General features: G+C 38.8%; 1 protein-coding gene and 1 long non-coding RNA gene across 2 annotated transcripts; one reads left to right on the forward strand and one right to left on the reverse strand.

Moving 5' to 3' along the window:
• Positions 1-4,919: 4,919 nt before the first annotated feature.
• On the reverse strand, positions 4,920-19,796 carry tspan13b (tetraspanin 13b). Its single transcript, XM_042434633.1, has 6 exons — positions 19,569-19,796; positions 16,076-16,243; positions 12,742-12,822; positions 6,107-6,220; positions 5,821-5,931; positions 4,920-5,151 (listed from the first exon to the last, which is right to left on the reverse strand). The coding sequence occupies exons 1-6, from the start codon at positions 19,629-19,631 to the stop codon at positions 5,077-5,079; spliced, it is 612 nt and encodes a 203-aa protein (XP_042290567.1). The 5' UTR covers positions 19,632-19,796; the 3' UTR covers positions 4,920-5,076.
• Positions 19,797-21,844: 2,048 nt separating this feature from the next.
• Positions 21,845-24,011, forward strand: LOC121913742. Its single transcript, XR_006100369.1, has 3 exons — positions 21,845-22,135; positions 22,269-22,307; positions 23,428-24,011. It is a non-coding gene; the product is annotated as an uncharacterized LOC121913742 (long non-coding RNA).
• Positions 24,012-24,487: the final 476 nt, after the last annotated feature.

Genomic DNA, 24,487 nt, shown 5'->3' on the forward strand with positions numbered 1-24,487 from the left:
CACCCCAGATGTGCCTTGTTTTGTTATTAATCCCACGTCCCCTTTCTGTTCTCTTAGTCGTTTGTCAGATCGTCATCAATGTTTCTGGTGTTCCAGCTTGTCTATGTCATTTCCTGCTAACCTGTTACCAGTGCCTTTTGTTACCTGACTGCTGAACTCAAAGTAAAGATCTTGAATCATTAATTCTGCCTCAGTCTCAGCATTTGGGTCCAATTGCTCTGCTACCTGTGACATAGTACTATGACATAAGCAAAGTATGATTTTTTTTTCACTGGCCCAGGGTTTCTTCATGCTGCAGTGTGCTCACCACTTACTGCAGACCAATGTTGGAAAGTGACAAAGTACATTTACTTAAGTAATGTACTTAAGTACATTTTCGAGGTACTTGTACTTTACTTGAGTAATTCCATGTGATGCTACTTTATACTTCCACCCCACTACATTTCAGAGGAAAATATTGTACTTCCTACTCTGCTACATTTATTTGACAGCTTTAATTACTTTTCAGATGAAGATGATTTGATTGTATAACAAGCTTTTAAAATACAACACATTGTTAAAGATGAAACCAGTGGTTTCCAATATTTAGACAGGGTCACATTTCAGATGTCTATGAGTTGTTAATAGCTCCACCAAATAGTGATATTTCCACCTAAACTTCTCACATGGTTTCATGTCATTAAATGTTCAAATGATCCAATATTTCAATAAAAAAATCAAAGATTAGAGAAAAGTCCAAAAACTGAAAACAGATTTGTGTATCAGAACCATTTTTTCTTCTTTTTCAATGGGCGGCTGTGGCTCAGGAGGTAGAGCGGGTCGTCCACTAATCAGAAGAACGGCGGTTTGGTTCCCGGCTCCTCCAGTCCACATGCCGATGTGTCCTTGGGCAAGACACTTAACCCCAAATTGCTCCTGATGGCTGTGTCATCAGTGTGTGAATATGTGTGAATGATCAGTTTTCCTCTGATGGGCAGTTTGGGACCTTGCATGGTAGCCCCTGTACCCATTCAGTGTATGAATGTGTGTGAATGGGTGAATGTGATTTGTAGTGCAAAGGCGCTTTGAGTGGTTGGAAAACTAGAGAGGCGCTATACAAGTACAGTCCATTTACCATTCTTTTCTCTCCCATTTATCATCTCACGACCCCTCAGATTTGTCTGGTGACCCTTTGGAGGGCCTGACCCCTAGGTTGGGAACCACTGGACTAAACTAATAGTTAAAGTTACCTCCAGCAGCTACAACAGTAACATGTTGCTTACACACCGATGCTTCAGTGTTTATAATCTAATGATGTCATATATCAGGTGCCTGATTGGCACCTGATTGGCAGCACCCGTGAGCATGGGCCCTGCTACAGTGGTCAGTAGGTGTCCGCTCCAAGAATCCGCATGCCACGTTTGACTCTGGATAGGGTCCGTGCGATAGAGCAACTTCAAGCTGGTGTTCCGCAAAACCAAGTTGCAGTATTATTTGGAGTGAGCCGTAGTACCATCTCCAAAGTGAAGGCCAAGTTCCATGTAAGTTCCTTAATTTTTGTGCTATGTTTATAATATCAGTTGGAGGGACCAAACCACTACTTTTACTGCAATAGTTTAACTACATTAAGTTGATAATACTTATGTACTTTTATTGTAGTAGGATTTTTCATGAAGGACTTTTACTTGTAATGGAGTATTTTTACATTACTGTATTGGTACTTTTACTTATGGATCTGAATAATATGTCTATATTATTGATAAGTCTTCCACTACTTACTGCAGGCACAAGTGTGCAAGTGAAAAGCATCAACCTGACAGACTTTAGTAAGGGCACAAAAGTTCCCAGAGCACAATTTGCAGAAATGCAATGCATTCTGGGAAGTATGCCAAAAGGCTCACAATCAGGTTCTTGTTCATCTGTTATATGATCAGTTTAGTAAATGCCTGACTGGAATGAATTGTGAGTTTCATTAACCCATGACAATTCAAAGCTGTGGTGGTTATAAATTAAAGCTGATAATGATCAGGTTTCTATGGATCAACATACATTCATCTGTTTTAAGTACTGAAAATGAGTTTCATTCAAATGAGTTGATGAGGAACCTATTCATGGAGCAGGCTGTGTGATCAGCAGTGTGTTGTGTGTGTGTGCGTGTTTATGTGTTTAACATCCTGGATGGGTGGGTCCACACTGCCAGTGCTGAAAGCTTTTTCCTGTTGCTGGGTTACTGAGGCTCAACTAAGATTATTGTCCTGTGTAATGAGCTTCTCAAAGCAGGGAGAGCGTGGCATAAGTTGGTTGGTCAGGACTTCAACCGACATCCTCTTTCTCCTGGGAATCAAATGAGAGTGCAGAGAGAAAGAAATGGTGCTTTGGTTATGACAGAGTGAAACCAGTGTCTTGTAGAATACAGCTGATAAGTAAAGAATAGGTAACACAGGTAACTTTTCAGGCCACACAACTTTCACAAATGTCCATTTATCAACGGCAACATTGACGTAATAGTCTCAAACGCTTCTTTTCACCTGTTGTCCAGATGTTAAAAATACGTTAGAATATAAATTTGTGCAAGTTATTTAAGTACCATTGGGTCAGACAGTAAAAGTCACAGTGCTCAAAGCCACAAAACTTTATATAAATTCTACTCCAGATCCCAAAGTTTCCAAAGATACCAAATCTGTTGTGCTGAATTTGGGGCAAATGTGTCTAAATGATGCACAAGACATCCAGAATATTTCCATTTGGTAGAATAATGCAGCCCTTTGTCTCTGCGGGTTAACTCTGAGTGCTCATCCCACAGTCCAAGGTGTACCCTGCATCTCTCGCCCAGTTTTATCTGGGATGGGGTCTTACTCCCAGTGTCGCTGTTATTTTCTAAAATATCATTGTACTGGAGCATTAATGTCGAACAGAAATTTAAATTCATTTTTGCAGAGAAATTGGTACAAATATTATTGGTGTTTGTTCTGACGTGTTAACATATTTGTTCAGGACTGTAATTACTGATTAGAGGACATTGCAGTTTTATTTTTCAGCAGTGATAGCGCCCCCTACATTAGTGGGATAGGAATTTTTGGCACTCACTGACAATGTCAGAACTAGTAATCTGATTTTCTAGAATTAAGGGATTTTTTTCTTTATTCTAGTGCTATCTTAATCTGATTTCTGTCAGAATGCTGCTGCTCATTTCTAGAAACGTATTGAAACAGGTTAATGTGTAATGGAAACAGGATGAAATCATCTTACTGCACTTTTTTACTTATTTTAAGAAAATAAGACTTTCAAGACTCAACAATTGACAAAAATAATTCTAAATTTTTTTGCAAATCCTTAATAAAAAAAAACCCCAAAACAAAAAACAAAACAAAACAATAAGACAAAGGATTTCTCCTCTTCCTTCAGTGTTTTATTGTAGTTTACAGTACAAAGGCTCAGACAGGTTTACAGAATCATCATTGCAGTTCTCATACACTAGCTTATATTTGCAGAGGAGTCATGCAAAAGGCCAAATACACAGCACACAGCCAGGAGCAAGACAAACTGGTAAACCAGTAAGTAACACACACACACACACACACACACACACACACACACACACTCCCACATAAGCAAAAGCACTTTCTCCTCAAACACAATCATACTTTCAAACATGGTCAGAATAATTTAGTCTGTCAGATCATAATGTAGAGTAGTGGTTGACATTATTGCGTTCAGTGGGACTGACTGTTTTTTGGAACAAACAACAAAGAAAAAAGTCAACATTAGTCAGAGTCAGCATTAGGCAGGCTGCATAAATACTTCAGGAATATACAGCAGACAGCTGCAAACAATAATCCTGCTTTTTACACTCATTAGTGCCCAGTGTAGTATAGCTTCAGTGTGAGACACTTTTCTTTTGTAGTAGATTATCCCGATAAGATGCTTCCAGCTCCAGCAGGAGAGCTGTCACAGTAGCAACATGTTTTCCTTCACATACAACTGAACTGAATTTTCAGAACACACTACACTCTCAAAAACCAAGCACATCACATTATAAGAGCATGACTGCAGCAATCAGTGGAAACACACAGGTCAGTCTTGTATTTACAGTTAAAGGGGACCTATTATGTTTTTCCTTAGTTTCAGTCATATATGTAATGTTACAATGTTGGATGTTCATATTAAACATGGCAAAAGTGTCAAAATAATGAGGTAAACGTATGCAGAAGTAATCTCTGTGAGCAAAAAGCACTGGCTTCAGACTGCTCTGAAAACTTGGTTTCTGACGTCTGCTCATGATGGATTTCTTTGTATGGACATCTGCTACACGCACAGTGCACAAGTTCACTGCTCCCCTCTGTTAACATTATGGTGTTTTTCTATTGTTTTGGGGGTAGTCACACTGAGCCATGACTCAAGTCGAGCTGTCACACTGTGAGTGTTTTTCAACTACACAGCAGGGCAAAGTAAAATAAGTAGTTCACCTGTTGGAGGTATGCTGGTCGTCTGAAGCTCTTCATCAAACATCATCATCAGTGTGGCTTTCTGCTTGTACTATTCCTCTCTGCATTATTTCTAACTAATCCACTCAACAAAGAGCTCCATATATGTCCATATGTTGTTCTGTCAAGTGGTTTTTAGCGCCACTAACGAAACTCCGCTAATTCGGTGAGGAACATGTTTAATTTCCTGGAAACTTCATCACAATAAAAGTCTCCCGTTATTTAGTCATTTAAAAGCTTTTAATATGAAGCAGTAAGGCAGGAAATATTGGGTTTTCATCAGCAGTAACTTAACATGACTCTGAGGCTGCCCCTTGGCAGGCTTCCTGAAACTGGCCAATCAGAACAGAGAGAGGAGGGATGCCTTAAAGAGACAGGAGCTAAGACTACCTGTTAGTGCAGAGGCTGAACTGAGGGGCTGCATAAAGGACTGGTATAAGATCAATAAGTTGTTTTTTTTTAACTGTGAATCATGCACAGCTACACTAGTGGAGTCCCAGAATAAAAATATAGAGCTGGAAATGAGCATAACAGGTCCCCTTTAAAGCCCAGAGAAGATCTGTAGAGGTGATGAGGTGCAGGGGGCTGAGAGAGGGCCGAAGCTGGTGTTGTCTCACAGGAAAGCACTGGGGTTCGCTCGGGGATCCTTCTGGTTCCTGTAGTGATACGTGAGCCACACTCCAAGAATCTGACACAAGGACAGAGTGACAATGAACTGATCTATTAACAAGTATTGTGTGCGTATCAAAGACTGATATATGTTATTCCTCTTTGCCGTAGACCTCCATTGTTGTCCAAAAACTATTCAAAACATGTCAATGAGCCACACTGCTGCACTTGATGACATGTTCGTTTATTACCATGAACATACACATTGTAGTTTATTTTGACTATTCACTATTTAGTAGACTATTACTACTAAAACTGTTGCTACTACTGCAACAGATGCTACTGTTGCTGCAACCACTATTTAATTCTACTATTACTACTACTATTACTACTACAACTATTACTATTACTATTACTACTGCTACTGCTACTACTGCTACTACTGCTATACTACTTCCTCTTATACTGCTACTGCTACTGATACTACTATTTTATAGTATTACTAATACTGCTACAAATAATACTTCTACTTCTGCTACTGATACTGAACTCTTAAAAGGGCAGATTTACCTTCACAGATATGGTTATAAAACATCAAATACAGATAAATGACAAAGTCTACAGAAATGTACGACAGAGATTTATCTTGCTGACTCCCTGCTGCAGGCTGAACAGTCATCTGCAGTCCTGCTGGTGAAACCACTCAGTTTGATTAAAACTGCAGTTAAGTGTAGTTTTGATGGCTCACCTCTGTGAAGCTGAAAAAGAGTCCGATTCCTCCTACAAAGCGGAGAACCTCTCCAGCATGTTCCTGGATCTTACCTGCACATGGCAAACAGGAATGGTTGGGAAAACAGGCCTGCAGGAGAACAGAGACAGAACACTTAGGCAAAACAGGTAAAGGCAGAAGATGACAGGGTTACAGGTTTTTATCATTTCAAACTGCATTTTATTTGTGGTAATATCCCATCAACTTAGAAAGCATCAACCTGTTTTGACATGCTAACATGTAACAGGCAAGAAAACAAACTCACAGCATCACAGGTGGTGTTGGGGTCAACCTGTTTGAAGCCGCAGCAGTTGAGGCTCTTCTCCACATCTCTCTGGGTGCTCTGGGAGTTATTCCAGCCGACCTCCAGCAGGTGATCCTGCAGGTCACGGACAAGGAGGAATGCAGCATGCTTTACAAATCAGTATTCAGCATTCTCACTTTTAGGGTTTTTTAAAGAAATTATTAATGGTGCAAGGCCATAATTTCCACGGTAAATTGCTTTCCAGAATTATATTTTTGCCCCTCTTTGTCTTTTATCCCTGGCTTTTGCCCCTCTGACTACATACAATCTGCCTTGCCTTATTGGTGGAGGTTGGTGGGGCTGTATGCATCCTGAGAAAGGAAGACTGCAATCGCGAGTCAGGGCTGAAAATAGCACCTCCATTTTTTTGCTTGGCTTTCGGGTAAAAAAAAAATCTATGTTTGATCTATATTGTATTGCATTTAAAATCCTCCTAAAACAAGCTATGACTGAACATTAATCAAAGATGAGGCAGTTAACACAGCAGTCTTTGTTGTGACAATGCAACTCTTTTCTCATCATTAACCAAACAATTAACCACCTCATGCCCTCAACAGGCACCGTTCTCTCCCCAAACACAGGCACCTTAGAAACAGCAGTAAATCCTGACATATATTTGGACTGTTTTTCTCCAGTAGACTTGTCTGAACTAACTTCAATGATTTGTTCAGCTAAACCATCAACCTGTCTCTTAGATCCCATCCCAACTAGGCTGCTTAAGGAAGCCTTACCCTTAGTGAGCACTTCTTTACTAGACATGATCAATCTGTCTTTAGTAACAGGCTATGTACCACAGTCCTTTAAAGTAGCTGTAATTAAACCTCTTCTTAAGAAGCCTACTCTTGATTCAGGTGTTCTAGCCAATTATAGACCTATATCTAACCTTCCATTTCTATCTAAGATCCTTGAGAAAGCAGTCTCTAATCAGTTATGTGACTTTCTACATAACAATAGTTTATTTGAGGATTTTCAGTCAGGATTTAGAGCACATCATAGCACAGAGACAGCACTAGTGAAAGTCACAAATGACCTCCTAACTGCATCAGACAAATGATTTCTCTCTATACTTGTCCTGTTAGATCTTAGTGCTGCATTCGACACAATTGACCATCAAATCCTTTTGCAGAGACTGGAACATTTAATTGGCATTAAAGGAACTGCATTAAGCTGGTTTAAGTCCTATTTATCAGACCGATTTCAGTTTGTACATGTTAATGATGAATCCTCCGTGAAGGCAAAAGTTAGACATGGAGTTCCACAAGGTTCTGTACTTGGACCAATTCTATTCACCTTATATATGCTTCCTTTAGGTAATATTATTAGGAAACACTCCATAAATTTTCATTGTTACGCAGATGACACCCAATTATATTTATCAATGAAGCCAGATGAACCCAATCAGTTAAACAAACTCCAAGCATGCCTTAATGACATAAAGACCTGGATGACCTGCAATTTTCTACTACTTAATTCAGATAAAACTGAAGTTATTGTGCTTGGCCCTAAACACCTTAGAAACACATTATCTAATGATATAGCTACTCTGGATGGCATTACCCTGGCCTCCAGCACCACCGTAAGGAATCTGAGAGTTATCTTTGATCAGGATATGTCCTTTAACTCCCACATAAATCAAATCTCAAGGACTGCCTTTTTTCACTTATGTAATATCGCAAAAATCAGGCACATCCTGTCCCTAAAAGATGCAGAAAAACTAGTTCACGCATTTGTTACTTCTAGGCTGGATTATTGCAATTCCTTACTATCGGGCTGCCCTAACAAGTCTCTAAAGACTCTCCAGCTGGTCCAGAATGCAGCTGCACGTGTTCTGACTAAAACTAGAAAAAGAGACCACATTTCTCCCATTTTAGCTTCGCTACATTGGCTTCCTGTAAAATCTAGAATAGAATTTAAAATCCTTCTCCTAACTTACAAAGCCCTTAATAGTCAGGCACCATCATATCTTGAAGAGCTCATAATACCGTATTTCCCCACTAGAACACTGTGCTCCCAGAATGCAGGCTTACTGGTGGTTCCTACAGTCTTTAAAAGTAGAATGGGAGGCAGAGCCTTCAGCTATCAGGCTCCTCTTCTATGGAACCATCTACCAAATTCAGTCCGGGGTGCAGACACCCTCTCTATGTTTAAGAGTAGGCTTAAAACTTTCCTTTTTGATAAAGCTTATAGTTAGGGCCGACCAGGCTTGCCTTGGATCAGCCCTTAGTTATGCTGCTATAGGCCTAGACTGCTGGGGGACTTCCCATGATGCACTGAGCTCCTCTCTCCTCCTCCTCCACCTCTCCATCTGTATGCATTCATGTAACATCAATGCATGTCACTAACTTTGCTTCTTCCCCGGAGTTTTTTGTGCTTTCTCATCTCACAGGAAAACCTGGGTCCCGGGCTGAGCCTTCGCGGTCCTTCACAGTCCTGATGGCATCCTTCCCTGTCTATTGATGCTTGTGCTTGTTGTTGTGATTGTTGCTCTCCTGTACCCCCTCCCCCTTTCCCTCTCTCTTTCTCTCTCTCAACCCAACCGGTCAAAGCAGATTGCCGCCCACCAAGAGCCGGGGTCTGCTTGAGGTTTCTACCCCTTAAAGGGGAGTTTTTCCTTACCGCTGTCGCCAAGTGCTTGCTCATGGGGGAATTGTTGGGTCTCTGTTAATTAAAGAGTACAGTCTTGACCTGCTCTATGTGAAAAGTGCCTTGAGATGACTTCTGTTGTGATATGGCGCTATATAAATAAAAATTGATTGATTGATTGATCATTACTGTTTGTTTACACAAACAGTTGCTGTATGCATTTAATTGCACAACTAAAGATCTTCAGTAGGAACTTTATTGCATGACAGATTTAGTTACTTTTTACTCCACAGTTTTTTATTCCAACTGTACTGCAATTATCTGACTGTGTCCTTGCAGAGCTTCACAGCTGTCTTACATATACCTTTAAATATGGGTCACTTTCGATTATAGTCAGTAGCTCTAGAAAGGTGAAGGGTCTGTCTGTTTTCTGGTAGCAGGAGCAGCAGTGTGCTCTTGGCTCATCAAAGCTTTCAACAGCAACCACAAATCACTTCCATTTCATTACTGACGCTACAAATGCAAACAAAGTCTCTTCCTGAAAAGGGAAGATGATACTCGTCATTGCTAATCAGCTGTGCTGGATTAGTGGTAATGGACGGTGTTCCCTGAGGGTGCTGAGGTTTTTGTCTGTGTTTATCTATTCAGATTAACGTCTTTGAATGGTGACTGCTGGCTGATTCTACAAAAGGAGAAGGACAAAGCTCCATTGAATGCTCTTACCACATTAAATATCATATGTCAAGGATATGTAATCATTCCACAAATTAAGCATTATACTTCCTTTTGCTGCAGCCACTCCTCACCCTGCCTTCTACTTCAGTTAGTGATTTCCTACACGACCAAGAATGCCTGTCAACTCCAAGAAAACAACAACAACATATCCAAGCTAAAAATTAGTTAACAGTGAAGCCAATGTCTAACTTCATTTATTTATATCCTGCAGTAGCCTCAGTGACTAATGACCACCAAAACAAAAATATCTGGTAAACATGACACAGTCACATGATATTTCTGTAACTGTAGGCAAATGAAAGACACATTTCTCTGAGTCGTTACAGGCCTTGTTCAGATGTTCTGAGACATTTGGTCTGGAAATTTGGTCTTCACAGCAGGGACATCCTTAATTAGGTGATAGCTACATCATCTAACGCTGAATAGCCACTGGAGCATATAAAACATGTGATAATGCCCCCACCACTTCTCGCTCATTGCTGTGATTGTGTCAGTGCTCGCAAACTAACAATGTGTAAGTTAGCAACCTATGACATTCTCCGACATTCATGTCTATGTAGTGATGTTGGAGGCAAGGAACTACAATAATGAATTTCTCCTCCACAGATATTTATCCACAGCTGGTAAAGACTTGTTAATTTAAATTAAGCTTTTTTTTTAAAGAAGGGGGTTGAAAGTTGAAAGTCCCCTCAATTCAAATATGTGTCTTTCTTCTTGTTCCTACAGTTGGATGTTTGAGCGTCACTGTAAAGAATGATGTCTGTGCAGAGTTTTACAATAGAAAGCTGTTTTCACATTTATCTGGTTAAGGGGGAAAGTTTCTCTCTGCTCCCTGGAAATCTAAGTTAAAGGGGCAGACTTACGAGCATGATTTGTGACATCACAACTATTTTGGAAGCTGATCCTGGTCCAGCATGCAACGTACACAAATGTAATTTGGAAACTTGAAGCCTCTAGTGCATACACTGAGAATGGACTTTACAGTGAAAAAGGATATATCTTGTATCCAACCATTGACTGTACATAAATATGGATGACACATCTCCACCTCCTACTGCTATGCAAAAGTGAAGCCAAAATATCTTCTTTTTGGGAGCTGCCATCCTGCTTGTGTGACATCATTTGGAGCCATAGTCTGTGCAGTAGAATTGGGAGGCAGGATAGCGGCCCACAGGACATGCACCCTCAGCCGTCTGATGGAGGTTTGAGAGCATCATACCCCTTTTTATATCGTCAAACAACTAATTTAAAAAAACTTGAAAAAATGAGCACGTGAACATACATCAGTGTGATAAGAACTACCAAAAAACCTGACAGAAACCATCTTTAGAAAAAATTTATTTGACATTTTGTGACAAAGTGGGTGAGAATACACCATTTGTCCCTACTTTCACCATCAATGCCACATAGCTTGCAAATTTAACCATGCTTGGTAATTGTTTGTTTAGCCATATGTTTATGATCAATCTGTAACTTGCAGACACATACTATCCCGGGTTTGTTTGTGGTTTGCATTATGTTTGGTTACAGTTCACATACCAGTAACATTTTTGGTTTAAGTAAAACACCGGACAAGTATTGTTAAGTTTAGTTATTGTTTACTGGGTTAAGTCAGCATTTCATAATTTAATCCTATTCTTTCTGTGCTACTTACCATACCCACCATGTGCTCCACAGACAAAAGGAGGAGGCACTCAACAATGGCCTGTATTTATACACTGGGTGACATCATTGGTGATGTCACTGGGTTGGATAATGTGGCGGGGGTGGTAGTTAATTAGGTTAAGTGAGGTATTTACTGTGACTTTGATCAGTTAATGTATGGTTGCAAATGTGTTATATGGTAAGCTATGGTAAAGTGTTTCACCATGGAGGTTGGTAAGATGGAATAACTTTATCTCTGACCTGTTTTAGCAGAGACATGGGATGCACCTGCAGCAATGGTACAGCCCAGATTGACTCTGATGGACTGCTGATGGAAGGGTCTATTTAAGCAGTTGCTTTTTGGCTGTCGGGGGGTTAGAACATCAGTGTGTAGCTATGTGCACATGATGATAAGTTAATATTAGTTCAGTTGATATGAGTTGAGTTTTGATCAGTTAGGCCAAGTTAACTATTTAGTTGTTTTTTTGTTTTGTACATAATTTTTTTTGTTGTTGTTGTTGTTTTGTTACATGTGTAGCATGGTGCCACTTTTTCTTGTAAATAAACCACCTTGTGATACCTGGATAAGGTTTCCTGTGTCTGCCTCCTACCAAGTGACCAGCCACTCCGGTCAGGCTACACCACACATTTACTTTGATTTTTTAGTTTAGCTGTCATGACGTCCATATTTATATACAGTCAATGTGTCCAACAGTTCAACTTTTGAAAATGAAATATATTTGCATATGCATAGATTCTGGAATTTTTAATTAGGAAGAAGGAGTAGATGTCATTTTAAGAATTTCTAACTAGGTTTTGAACTTATTCGTGATAAAAACATATCAGACACAAATATTATTCAAAGCAGTACATTTTTACATGAAAATGAGGGAGAAATTTTCCTCTAAGCTCCGTAGTAATTTTCTCACAAAGGAAAAGTTATCAATAATGTAGTTTCTGGAATCCATGCCATCAAAATTGTAGATACAAACAAAATGAAGTGCTGCAGTCAACATTTTAAACTGTTGGAGACCCACTGCAAGGAAACACGACGTGATAATGCCTCCACCACCTCTCGGTCATTGCTGTAACTGTGCCAGTGATTGCAAGCTAACAATGTATAAGTTAGCAAGTCTATGTAGTGATGTTCTGATTTACACAATGTTTGCTAACAAGCAAGCTACTCGCAGTGTGACAGCAATGGATAGATAAAAAGTCAATGTAAAAATTCAAGTGGATGCACATTTGTTGCAAATGTATGTGTGGAAAAATCCATACTAAGAAACCTAAAAGACTGACAGTGATTCTGCTTCTGTTTTGTTTGATGTAATGTGTATTTTTATATATGCATGGATAACTGGTCAACTTAAACAACAGACAATAGACCAATGCCACTATAAAAAAGTTGCCAGACTATTAACAGGAGGCAAATTTTCTTGTGTTATTTCCATGAATTTGTTCTGCTGGACCGTTTGTGTAGTTTGTGTTAATTTGCCACAAACAGCATTTACACATACATAATGTTAGCCGAACATCTCGGCCTCTGACTGATCTCACAATTTACCAGGAACTCAAGTTCTTTATCATTTTCCTCCAGACCCATCTCCTTTTGAAACTGCACATTTTCATCTTACCTGTTGCTCTCTGTTGATGGCCAAACAGGCACTGGAGACAGAGAACTGCACGATAAACACCATGAACAGGATGATCATATACTGAGCTTCAATGTCAAGGAACAACAACAAATATACACATCACAAATAGGACAAATAGTCCTGTTGAAAGCAAGTGTTTCTTAAAACACTGTGCATGTGCAGAATAAACTCTGGAGTTAGTAGCTGGACATAGAGCAGTGAGTACTGTCAGTGCTCAGCTTATTACAGTGTGAAATACGATGCTAGTCTGGATCTTATTGCACATGCACACATAAATGGAAAATGGATTTTCCAAAACACTGAGGTGGAAAGAGCATACTGCATTAGATTAAAAACAGCTTGTGGGCCAATAACATTACATGCAAAGTCATCAAAGAACCCCTTTCTCCTAGAAAAGATCATTCCCACATACACATCTATTCATGTAAATATTCTAAATTATTTGTTTAGTAGAAATTACTTACTTATGATAAAACTATTCTCTTGATCATCATCCAGCTAATTTTGAATGCAGTTAGCAAGAGGACTGACTTGTTAATAAAATTAACTGACTTGTTCGATAAAGTTATTTTAGATTAAACTGCGGTCTTATAATTATAATATTATAATATGGGTTATATAGTTATATATAATTATAATATTTTGAAACAAGGCAACATCTATGAGGGTAAATATGTTGCAAAATGCGAGAGCTTGTAGACTCCATGCGAGAACTTGCAGAACAAAAATCTGAATTTGTTGAATTTTCACTTGTATAAAATATTCACACGTGAATGAATTTGAAGTCACAGAAACAAACAAAACATATGAGAGCTTGTAGAAAGAGTGTGAACGTGTATGTTATAATTTTCACTCAGAAAATATTCATACACCCATGTTCTGAATGTGAAGTCACAGGAAAAATATTCACAAATGTGTAGATTGATATTTACATAATACAATAACAGCTGCAAACTTTTAATCCAACATTTACTCATTTACTTTTTTTACTTGAGTCCATTTTCCGGTACAACCACCAATCAGCCAATCAGACGTAAGTTGCTGGCTGTCCAATCAGTGACCAATTCAAGAGCTTGTAATCACCAAGTTGTTGTACTGGAAAAAGGACTCAAGTAAAAAAAAAAAAATGGAGTAAATGTTGGATTACAGGCTTGTAGCTGTCATTGTATTTATGTAAATATCAATCTACACATTTCTGAATGTTTTCTATGTGACTTCACATTCAGAACATGGGTGTGTGAAAATATACAAGTTCACATTTTTTCTACAAGCTCTCATGTGTTTTGTTTTTCTCTGACTTCAAATTCTGCTCACATGTGTAAATATTTTATACAAGTGAAAATGTAAACATATGAGTTCAGATTTTTGTTCTACAAGTTCTCGCGTCTCTAATCAGTTATGTGACTTTCTACATAACAATAGTTTATTTGAGGATTTTCAGTCAGGATTTAGAGCGCATCATAGCACAGAGACAGCACTGGTGAAAGTCACAAATGACCTCCTAACTGCCTCGGACAAAGGATTTGTCTCTATACTTGTCCAGTTAGATCTTAGTGCTGCATTCGACACAATCGACCATCAAATCCTTTTGCAGGCTGGTTTAAGTCCTATTTATCAGACCGATTTCAGTTTGTACATGTTAATGATGAATCTTCCGTGAAGGCAAGGGTAGACACGGAGTTCCACAAGGTTCTGTACTTGGACCAATTCTATTCACCTTGTATATGCTTCCTTTAGGTAATATTATTAGGAAACACTCCATAAATTTTGATTGTTATGCAGATGACACCCAATTATATTTATCAATGAAGCCAGATGAAACCAATCAGTTAAACAAACTCCAAGCATGCCTTAAGGACATAAAGACCTGGATGACCTGCAATATTCTACTACTTAATTCAGATAAAACTGAAGTTATTGTGATTGGCCCTAAACACCTTAGAAACACATTATCTAATGATATAGCTACTCTGGATGGCATTACCCTGGCCTCCAGCACCACCGTAAGGAATCTGAGAGTTATCTTTGATCAGGATATGTCCTTTAACTCCCACATAAATCAAATCTCAAGGACTGCCTTTTTTCACTTATGTAATATCGCAAAAATCAGGCACATCCTGTCCCTAAAAGATGCAGAAAAACTAGTTCACGCATTTGTTACTTCTAGGCTGGATTATTGCAATTCCTTACTATCGGGCTGCCCTAACAAGTCTCTAAAGACTCTCCAGCTGGTCCAGAATGCAGCTGCACGTGTATTGACTAAACTAGAAAAAGAGATCACATTTCTCCCATTTTAGCTTCGCTACATTGGCTTCCTGTAGAATCTAGAATAGAATTTAAAATCCTTCTCCTAACTTACAAAGCCCTTAATGGTCAGGCACCATCATATCTTGAAGAGCTCATAATACCGTATTATCCCACTAGAACACTGCGCTCCCAGCATGCAGGCTTACTGGTGGTTCCTACAGTCTTTAAAAGTAGAATGGGAGGCAGAGCCTTCAGCTATCAGGCTCCTCTTCTATGGAACCACTTACCAGATTCGGTCCGGGGTGCAGACACCCTCTCTATGTTTAAGAGTAGGCTTAAAACTTTCCTTTTTGATAAAGCTTATAGTTAGGGCCGACCAGGCTCACCTTGGATCAGCCCTTAGTTATGCTGCTATAGGCCTAGACTGCTGGGGGACTTCCCATGATGCACTGAGCTCCTCTCTCCTCCTCCTCCTCTCCATCTGTATGCATTTATGTAACATCAATGCATGTCACTAACTTTGCTTCTTCCCCGGAGTTTTTTGTGCTTTCCCATCTCACAGGAAATCCTGGGTTCTGGGCCGAGCCTTCGCGGTCCTTCACAGTCCTGATGGCATCCTTCCCTGGCTATTGATGCTTATACTTATTGTTATTGTTATGATTGTTGTTCTTCTGTCCCCCCCTCCCCCTTTCCCTCTCTCTTTCTCTCTCTCAACCCAACTGGTCAAAGCAGATGGCCGCCCACCAAGAGCCAGGTTCTGCTTGAGGTTTCTACCCGTTAAAGGGGAGTTTTTCCTTACCGCTGTCGCCAAGTGCTTGCTCATGGGGGAATTGCTGGGTCTCTGTAAATTAAGGAGTATGGTCTTGACCTGCTCTATGTGAAAAGTGCCTTGAGATGACTTTTGTTGTGATATGGCGCTATATAAATAAAAATTGATTGATTGATTGATATTCTACAATTTCTCACAAGAAGTCTACATGCTTTCCCATTTTGCAACATATTTACCTTCATAAATACCATCTTATATATGCTCTAACAAGCAGCAGTGAAGCCGAGTGAAGGATACGAAGAAGAGCAGGACCTGGTGGTGCTTCATGGCCCCGATGAGGCCTGCCAGGGCCACGAAGAAGAGGAAAACTCCAACACCAATGACGCCTCCCACCACCTGGAAACTGGACACCAGACCGAACCACTTCCCCCATGCTGCGATGCCTATCATCAGCAGACTCACCATCTACAGGACAGACATACAGTCTGAGTCTGAATGCTATCAGAAGATTCAGGCATGATTTGTAATAAATATAAACCTTAATTTTAAAGGGACACTCCACCAAACTGAAACTTCAAAGTTTACTAAGTTTACTAAGCTTATAACAATTAATGTCTAAGATGTAGACATACTAACATAATGATGTTATAATGATGTTATCAGTTCATTCAGATTTGGCTTGTAGAATTGAAATCTTTAACAGAAAACCTGCATTACAAACTGGGGCTTTCAGTTTGGGCATTCACCAGGCAGAGAGGATCTGATGAAAAGGTTCAACTGAGCTGCATTATGGGAATTGTAGGATCCAGCATATTTGGAGCAATTGGTGACCAATTTAAGGGACTAGTCAGGATATCTTGGCTTTTGCTGCTTTGAATTTGACCATTTCTTTTTAAATCCATCACTTGCAACTTAATGGAAGTACAGTACTTAACTGTTGAAATAAAATGGTACATGGTACTCATTTTGGGAAATATGCTTCCTCGGTGAGCATTAGATGAGAAGATTGATATTAATCAATCTCATGTCAGTGTGTTGTGAATGGAGCTAGAGCCAGGAGTTCAAAAACACACCTCCAAAGCTCAATTATTAACAAGTTGTGTCTCTTTTGTTTAAAGAGGGCCTATTATGCTCATTTCAGCTCTAAATTTTTATTTTTGGACTCCAATAGAGTAGCTCTGCATGATTCAAAGTTCAAAAAACTCCTTATTTATCTTATACTGGCCCTTTATGCAGCCCCTCAATATACACAGTTTCTCTTACACTCCATTTTAGCTCCTGTCTCTCCGTCGAAACAAGGACATATTGAGCTATTTGGAGCTATTTGTTCAGCGGATCAGTTAGAAATAACGCAGGGAGGACTAGTACAAGCAGAAACAGCCACATTGAGATGTTTTATGAGAGATGCAAACAACCAGCCCACCTCCAACAGGTAAACTACTTATTTTACTTTGCTGTGCTGTGTACTGGCGTCGTGGCTTGGCATAACTACTCCCGGAGCAGAGCAGCAAACTCCCGTGCTGTGCATGTAGCAGATCTCCATATAAAGAAATCCATCACAAACTGACGTTATTCCAGGCTGAAAGTAGAAAAAACCATTGGAAACCGAGTGTTCAGAGCAGTCTGAAGCTGCTGCTTTTTGCTCACAGGGATTACTGCTACATATGTTTACCTCGTTATTTGACACGTCAGCCATTTTTAACATGAACATCCAACATTGTGACATTATATACATGTCTGAAAATTAGGAAAAGCATGATACATCCCCTTTAATCTGTATGCAAACAGAAAAGTAAAAATTACAATTTGTGTTTTTTTCAAAAACGTGCTGCACAGCCATGCTGTTTCCTTGTTTCCAGTCTTTGCTAAGCTAAGCTAATCACCTCCCTGCTCTAGCTCTTTACTAAACATACAGACATGAGATCCAAGTACAAATGTAAAGCCTTAGTCAGTGACTTCTATTTTTTTTATGCTGGATTTTTACTTGTAAAAGAATGTTTTTGCAGTTGTGCTGCTAAATACATTTTCCATCACTAACTATATTTAGTTAATTGACAGAAAATATATGGGCATTCCCAAGTTACAGCTTCTAAACTGTGAGGATTTTTGATGATTTCCATTGTTTTGTGTAAGAGGTAACTTTCAATTTTTGGTTGGACAAAACAAGCCACTTCAGGTTTTTCTTGAAGGACCTTTCTGAGGAGGTTGAGGTCCTTCAGCATCTGCCAGACAATGCTGAGGATGTTTTTTTGAGCCCGTGGTGACCAGTGCTTTCCTGTTTACTGTTGCGTGCCGGGAGAGTAGGTTGAGGGTAGTGGACGCCAACAGACTCAAACTGGTGAGCTGGAATCTCACTGGACTCTCGGGTGGTGGTGTCAGAGAGGAGGATGCTGTCCAAGTTATGTGTCAGACACTCTTAGTCAATAGACTGGCCCTCGGATAGTTTATTTATAATTTAGATTTTCAACTGTGTAATACTGACTTAACAGTACAATACATTTTTAATATATTATAATATTAATTTAATAAAAACAGTACAACTGTGCAATACTCTGGTGTATATTTATACTGCATTAATACTACATTTATACTGTATATTTCAACTAATATGTCTTATTTACACTATTATTGCATTTTAACACATTTATAGATCCCATTTCTCAGCATTATTATTTATACTGTTGTTATACGTAACATACTACAACATATTGTAGTATGATGCACACACACACACACACACACACACACACACATTTAAATTTCTTACTTTTCACTTTTCTTTTCCAATTACATATTATAGCATAATGCATAACTGTAACATGACCCAATTTTCTCCCAGGGATCAATAAAGTATTTCTGATTCTTATTAGGAAGTTCTTTTTTTTAAGATAATGTTCTTTAAATTAAAATCAAGAACATAATCAGGCAGATTCATTGATAATGAAAATAATGGTTAGTTGCAGTATCAACAGTTAGTGTTGTCAAACTAAATGTTGACTGATGGGTTTTTGAACTTAAATGGTTTTAAATGACAGATCTCTTTTCCACAAATGCATGCATTGCTCTAAAGAGAGTGTCAGTGCTCCAGGTGAAAGTTCCTTACCTGCATGCTTCTGACTCACTCAGGAGTCTGTGTGTCAATGTCCACATAGACAGCTGTATGACATAATAATAAAGCTCCTTTTGAACCCTGGACACAATCATACAGCAGATAAAAACTAATTCAGCTGTTTGTCTTCCTGCTGATGTTTCATGCTTACAGGTTTTGGAAGGGTTGAAACTGATAAAGTGAAGCTAACTATAGATAATATACAACTAAGGTTTCTATGAACAGGCATTATGAAGTGTTGGAACCTGTAGGGGTCATAAACATGCCTTTAGTAGAAGTTTAGAAACCAGTCATGATAAGAGCTATCAGAGATTGCAGGCTAAGCTTTAACAGACAGGACGTCCTCTGCAATGTCAGAAAAAGGGTGGTGGGAGGAAACGACACTTAAATGTCTTAACAGCTGGACTCCACCTGAAAAAGAAACCAGGCAGACTTTTAAACGCTTTACTTCTCATTTGTTTTATCTGATGATGATGGGCACACTGAGCATCTGATCCCAGATCAGGTACCACAGTGAATAATTGATTAAAGCAGCGTCTGAGCAGTGTTGCATACTGCAGGACGTTTCCCTCACTGTATTTCCACTCTGACAGGACAGAAAAAGCACTGCGTCTATAGGTAAAAACGGTATAGTATAATAGTATAATAATCCATATGGAACATTTCGCTGCGCATACTCACCACATAGAGGATGTTGAGTGCGCACAGGGAGTGTTTAGAGCAGGTGAATCCAGCGCAGCCCATCTTGGTCAATAAATAAATACAATAAACCCTTGAATACAGGGGTTAACTAAATATATCTGCTCCAAAATTAGATCCACAGCAACAAAAAGCCCGCCCAAGCAATAATTCCGCTTCCCCAATGGAATAGATGGTCACCCAGCAGCAGGTCCAACCTAAAAAGAACGGAGCTCGATGCATCAATTGAAAACAGTAAGGGAGGAGCACAGAGGAAGTCAGACATCAGGTCTTCAACATAAAAGCGGGCACTTTTTTTTTTTTTTTTTTTTTTTTTTTTAATTCAAAAAGTGAATCTGACTGCTTGAAAATATGGCAGAGCATTACTGCCACCATGATGTAATAAAAACATAATGAACGTTTTTAATTTTTTTTTCTTTTTCAAAATGTAATCCTTTATTTAAACAAGTAGTCTCATTGGGATTTGGATCTTTTTCAAGAGAGACTTGTGTACTAGAATAGACATATACAGTTTAAGTATGGGCACACACACACACACACACGTTTGACATTATCTTCCCATTAAGAAAAGCAATTAGCAAATACTTGTAATACAAATAAATAACATACAATGCTGCTCTTTCTGTTTGTTAATGAGGGCCACCCAACCTTTTTATTAAGAAGCAGTGATGAGTGGGGAATTTATCACCTGTGATGAAGTGCAGTTCAGTGTGAGTCAAGAGGCTTCGAGGTGTAGGGAGAAGCTTCATATCATATAATGTCACTCTAATCAAGTGCAGACATAACTGTGTATTGTAAAATGGCCTTCTAACTAGCAGAAAAGAAATATGATTTATTTATATCCCAAAATCCAGAAAAAAGTTACTGTACTCTCGTATCATTATATGAAATATAGTCATTATGACACACCAATTAAACTTGTTAGAACAATATTTTTCTCATTTGAATGACATATCTTATCAGCTTGTCTTATTACAACAAAAATGTTCATTATAACAAAAAACTTTCATATGATGTTACAATAACAAAAAGATGCAGTCATCACCTACAGTAAAGATACTGTAGCTTATTTAAATATATATATATATACATTAGCTAGAAAGCTACCATCATTGTCATTTCTTACTAATGAGCTGGAAGGACACAGGCCGAAGGGATAAAAGTCTTAATCAATGGATTCAATGACTGTCAGTGTGTGTGTCCTAGACTATAGGCTGCCATCAAAGAAACAAACTGAACAGTAATTTTATTTAGAAATTTTTAGTTAGTTAATTTCACGAAACAACTGTGCAAAAGTGCATTAGTTTATTTTCAGATAATTATATGACAAAATGCTGAGCAGTCATCATAAATTGCATTGTAATGTGCCTCTCCTATAAAAAATAACAATACACCGTAGCAAAGCACATCCCACACACACCTAGCCTCTTTCCCTTACTTTAACCGTCACAAGTAAATGCCTTACACTAAAAATAATATGAATGTCATTCTAACCTCAACCCTAAAACCAAGTCTGAATCCTTAAACAGCCATTTGAAGAGGTGAGAACCAGCAAATCTGTCATCACTTCAAATATCTCAAAGTTTAAAACTATAAAAATTCCTCACAGAAATAGACATACAAGAAGGTGCGTGCGCACAAACACACAGACACACACACACACACACACACGCACACACAGATTCAATAGACTCTTTTTCTCCTCATGAAAATATAATATTGCTGTTATAATGACACTCAAACTCATGGTGTCACAAGAAAGTTTTTGTTGTTTTTGTGAGGAAATAAGTTTGAATATAGTTTTAATGAAAAGATCATTATAATGAATGTTAGTATGCTAAAATAATGAGAAAACATATCATTGCAACACAAAAATGAAATAAAGGTCATAAAATAAAATGTTCTTGATATAATGAGACAGTTAAGGGGAAAATTGTAATGACAGAAACATTCATAGTGATTGTCAGAAAAAAAACAGGGGCCACTGTACTTTAGTCGGACTGAATATTTTATTGACATTGACTATTTACTGCAAACACATATGATGAATGTCACGTGAAACCCATGCATTTATTTTGAAGAAAAATTAAATAATATCCGGTCTAGGCGTGGTCACACATTTGAACTTGATGCCCACTGGGCATATGACTAAGTGAGGGAGGGGCACCAAAGCATCCAGCCTGCTGATTGGCTGTAGGGAAGTCCTGTTATTTCCTCTGAATATCCATGAAACGTTTCCAGAAAGAATCAGTCGATGAGCAGCTTCAGATTTTTAAGGTTTCTTTTGGTGATTCATCCTTTTGTTTCCTTCTCTCTCATTTTTCTCTCTTGGTTTATTTATAATAAACGACAACTAAGCAGTCTGCAGGGCAATAATCAGGAAATACTGAACATCAAGAACATATTTAGCTGTGAGACAGAAGCTGCTCTAAAGTTATCATCTTTGATTCACCATCAAATGAAATCTACAGTACATCACAATACTGTAACAAAGCAACATATTTGTTTGAAAATCATCCACAGCTAGAAAGCAATTATAAGCCTCACATGTGGGTAAAATGCTTGGACATTAGTGTGTACATACTATAAATTTATTCATATTCTGAGCTGCATTTCCCTGTCAACACCAATGCTGGCTTACTACCATTACTGTGCTTCATTTTATGCTGTGGAACCCACCAGCAGCAACAACCACACCTGAAGCTGAAGCTCTTCTTCCAGGTCAATTATGTTTAAATTATGTTTTTTCAGACTGCCTTAACTTCCACACAGAGACAAAATGTTGTTTTGCATTGACACAGTGAGATTTTCAACCATTTCAGACTGAATCTTGGTGGTGCAGAGGGTTGCCACCTCATTCTTGGGTTTCTTTGTTTGTTGCATATGCCTGCATATGGAAATATACAGTATTTGCCAACAATGGTCACGTGCATGTCCCTACCAATACAGAGGTCCAACATAATATATTCATATTTCTTGAGCTCTAAGCACAAGGTGATTTCATGGAAAATGAGGCAGTATTTTACAAAGATCAGAACTCTGCCTCCCTTACTTCTTAGATCACGTTCCATCTATAGTAATGTTGTTATTTGTGATCTTAGGGGAAAGTCATGTTTCAGTCACAACAAGGATGTCCAGGGAGGTTTTATTTATCAAAACGTGGATATAGTCAATTTTTGGGGGCAGGCTTCTGATGTTTAAATGCAACAGTCTGAGCCTGTGGCATATTTTAAAGTCTTGAGATGATTCAAGTGTAACATGCTCTTTAGATGTAACAATGGGCAGACGAGAGGGCACAATAGGCACAGGAAAATAACAGACACGTTTGGTCGACTTCTATGTGGTGTACTGGGAGAATTTACATCATTGTTAGAGGTTCCTGGCTCCTCATGAAAAACATAATTGAGTGACTGCTCAGATGTTGTGGAAGTATTTTGGCTACCTGTTAGTGGAGCATGGGGTGGGTAACAGAAAACAAAATGTTTGCTGAAAGAAGTTTTTCCCCCAGCCAGTTTGGATGTATACCATTGCCTCTGAATGTCTATGTTCCCAGAGGAGGTTGAAGTTGTCGATATAGGAGACTGTCTGCAGCGCAGGCTGATGAGAGCCAGATGTGTACAGACAGTAGCCTACTGAAATGCCTAACACCACGGCCACAGGAGGGGATTGGGCCAGACATGTAAATGTGGATCTCTTCAGAGAGCAGAACAAGTGCACAAAGTGACTTTTCAGAAGTTCAGACTGCTCCTTACAGATGTTATTCATGCCTATGTGTACAATGACCTTGTTAATATCCTGTTCATTTGTAAGGATGTCAATGGCTTTATCCTCTATATTGCAGACAGTGGCACCCGGGGCAGAGTTTGTTCTGACATTCCTAATGATGGAATCACCTATGACCAGTGTTGTGACCTGATGTGGGCGTTATGGAGCGGATATGGAGCTGGTCACTCTAGAGGCAGAGCGTTGGTGCAGTCCATGGGGACCTGAAGCTGCTGGTCAAGGGCCTCCACTCCCTAGACCAAGCAGATCAAGCAGCAACCAACACAGCATCACACAGCAATGACATATATGATGTTGTGTTCTAAAACATTTGGCGTATTTTTGTACCATTCCAGCTGTCATATGTTTCCATTAATTTCTGTAATGAAAATAGCTTGGTTGTCTTGAAGCTTGAGTTGTGTAATCAAGTGACCATCAAGTCTGCATTCATTTTCGTCAAAGTTCCTTTATCTTTACACTGGTGTAACGGTGCAGTGCAGATTTTTCAAATCAGTCTCCACTTAAACTGAACTATCGAGAGACAGTAATGGAACATTGACCAAAAGTATCGCAGGGTTGATGTTTGAACAAAAGTATCACAGAGTTGATGTTTATACAACGCAAGTGAGTTTCAAAAATATTTTGTTTAAAGTCCCCTCCATTCAAAAATGTTTTTTCATTCTTGTTCCTTCAGTTAAATCTTTGAGCTTCACGGTGCAGAATGATCATTTAAAATACAACTTTAAGTGGTTGTTGATGGGCCTACGAGCAGGACTTGTGACATCACAAATAGTTTAGAGACAGATGTTTAAAGATGTTTTTATTGAAGCAAAATTGTCATTTTTTCATAAATAGATGAAAAACAGAAGACAAGTCAGGAGTAGATGCCATTTTAAAGATTTTAACATGGTGATTATGCTAAATCAAAAACTTTTTGTTTTTATTACGCTTTTAATTTTAGAAAATTGAAGTGTTACAATAAATGTTCATGAATAAACTACCTTACGCAGGAGGTCCCCACAGCAGGTCTTAAACTGGAGTCTCCCAGATCATAGACAACTGCGCTGACTACTGAGCTAAAACTTTACTCATCGGCTCATTGCAGACAGACCTCTACCTATTTATACACCCACAACACA

The sequence above is a fragment of the Thunnus maccoyii genome, chromosome 15 (genome assembly GCF_910596095.1).
Source record: "Thunnus maccoyii chromosome 15, fThuMac1.1, whole genome shotgun sequence".
Classification (NCBI taxonomy): domain Eukaryota; kingdom Metazoa; phylum Chordata; class Actinopteri; order Scombriformes; family Scombridae; genus Thunnus; species Thunnus maccoyii.

Excerpts from the sequence above, each read along its gene's own strand:
- tspan13b (XM_042434633.1), bottom strand. The coding sequence starts at position 19,631 with ATGGGCTGCGCTGGATTCACCTGCTCTAAACACTCCCTGTGCGCACTC. Across the intron at positions 5,932-6,106 it reads CCAACACCACCTGTGATGCT|GCCTGTTTTCCCAACCATTC; the intron begins GTGAGTTTGTTT and ends GTTCTCCTGCAG. Across the intron at positions 5,152-5,820 it reads TCTTTTTCAGCTTCACAGAG|ATTCTTGGAGTGTGGCTCAC; the intron begins GTGAGCCATCAA and ends TCCTTGTGTCAG.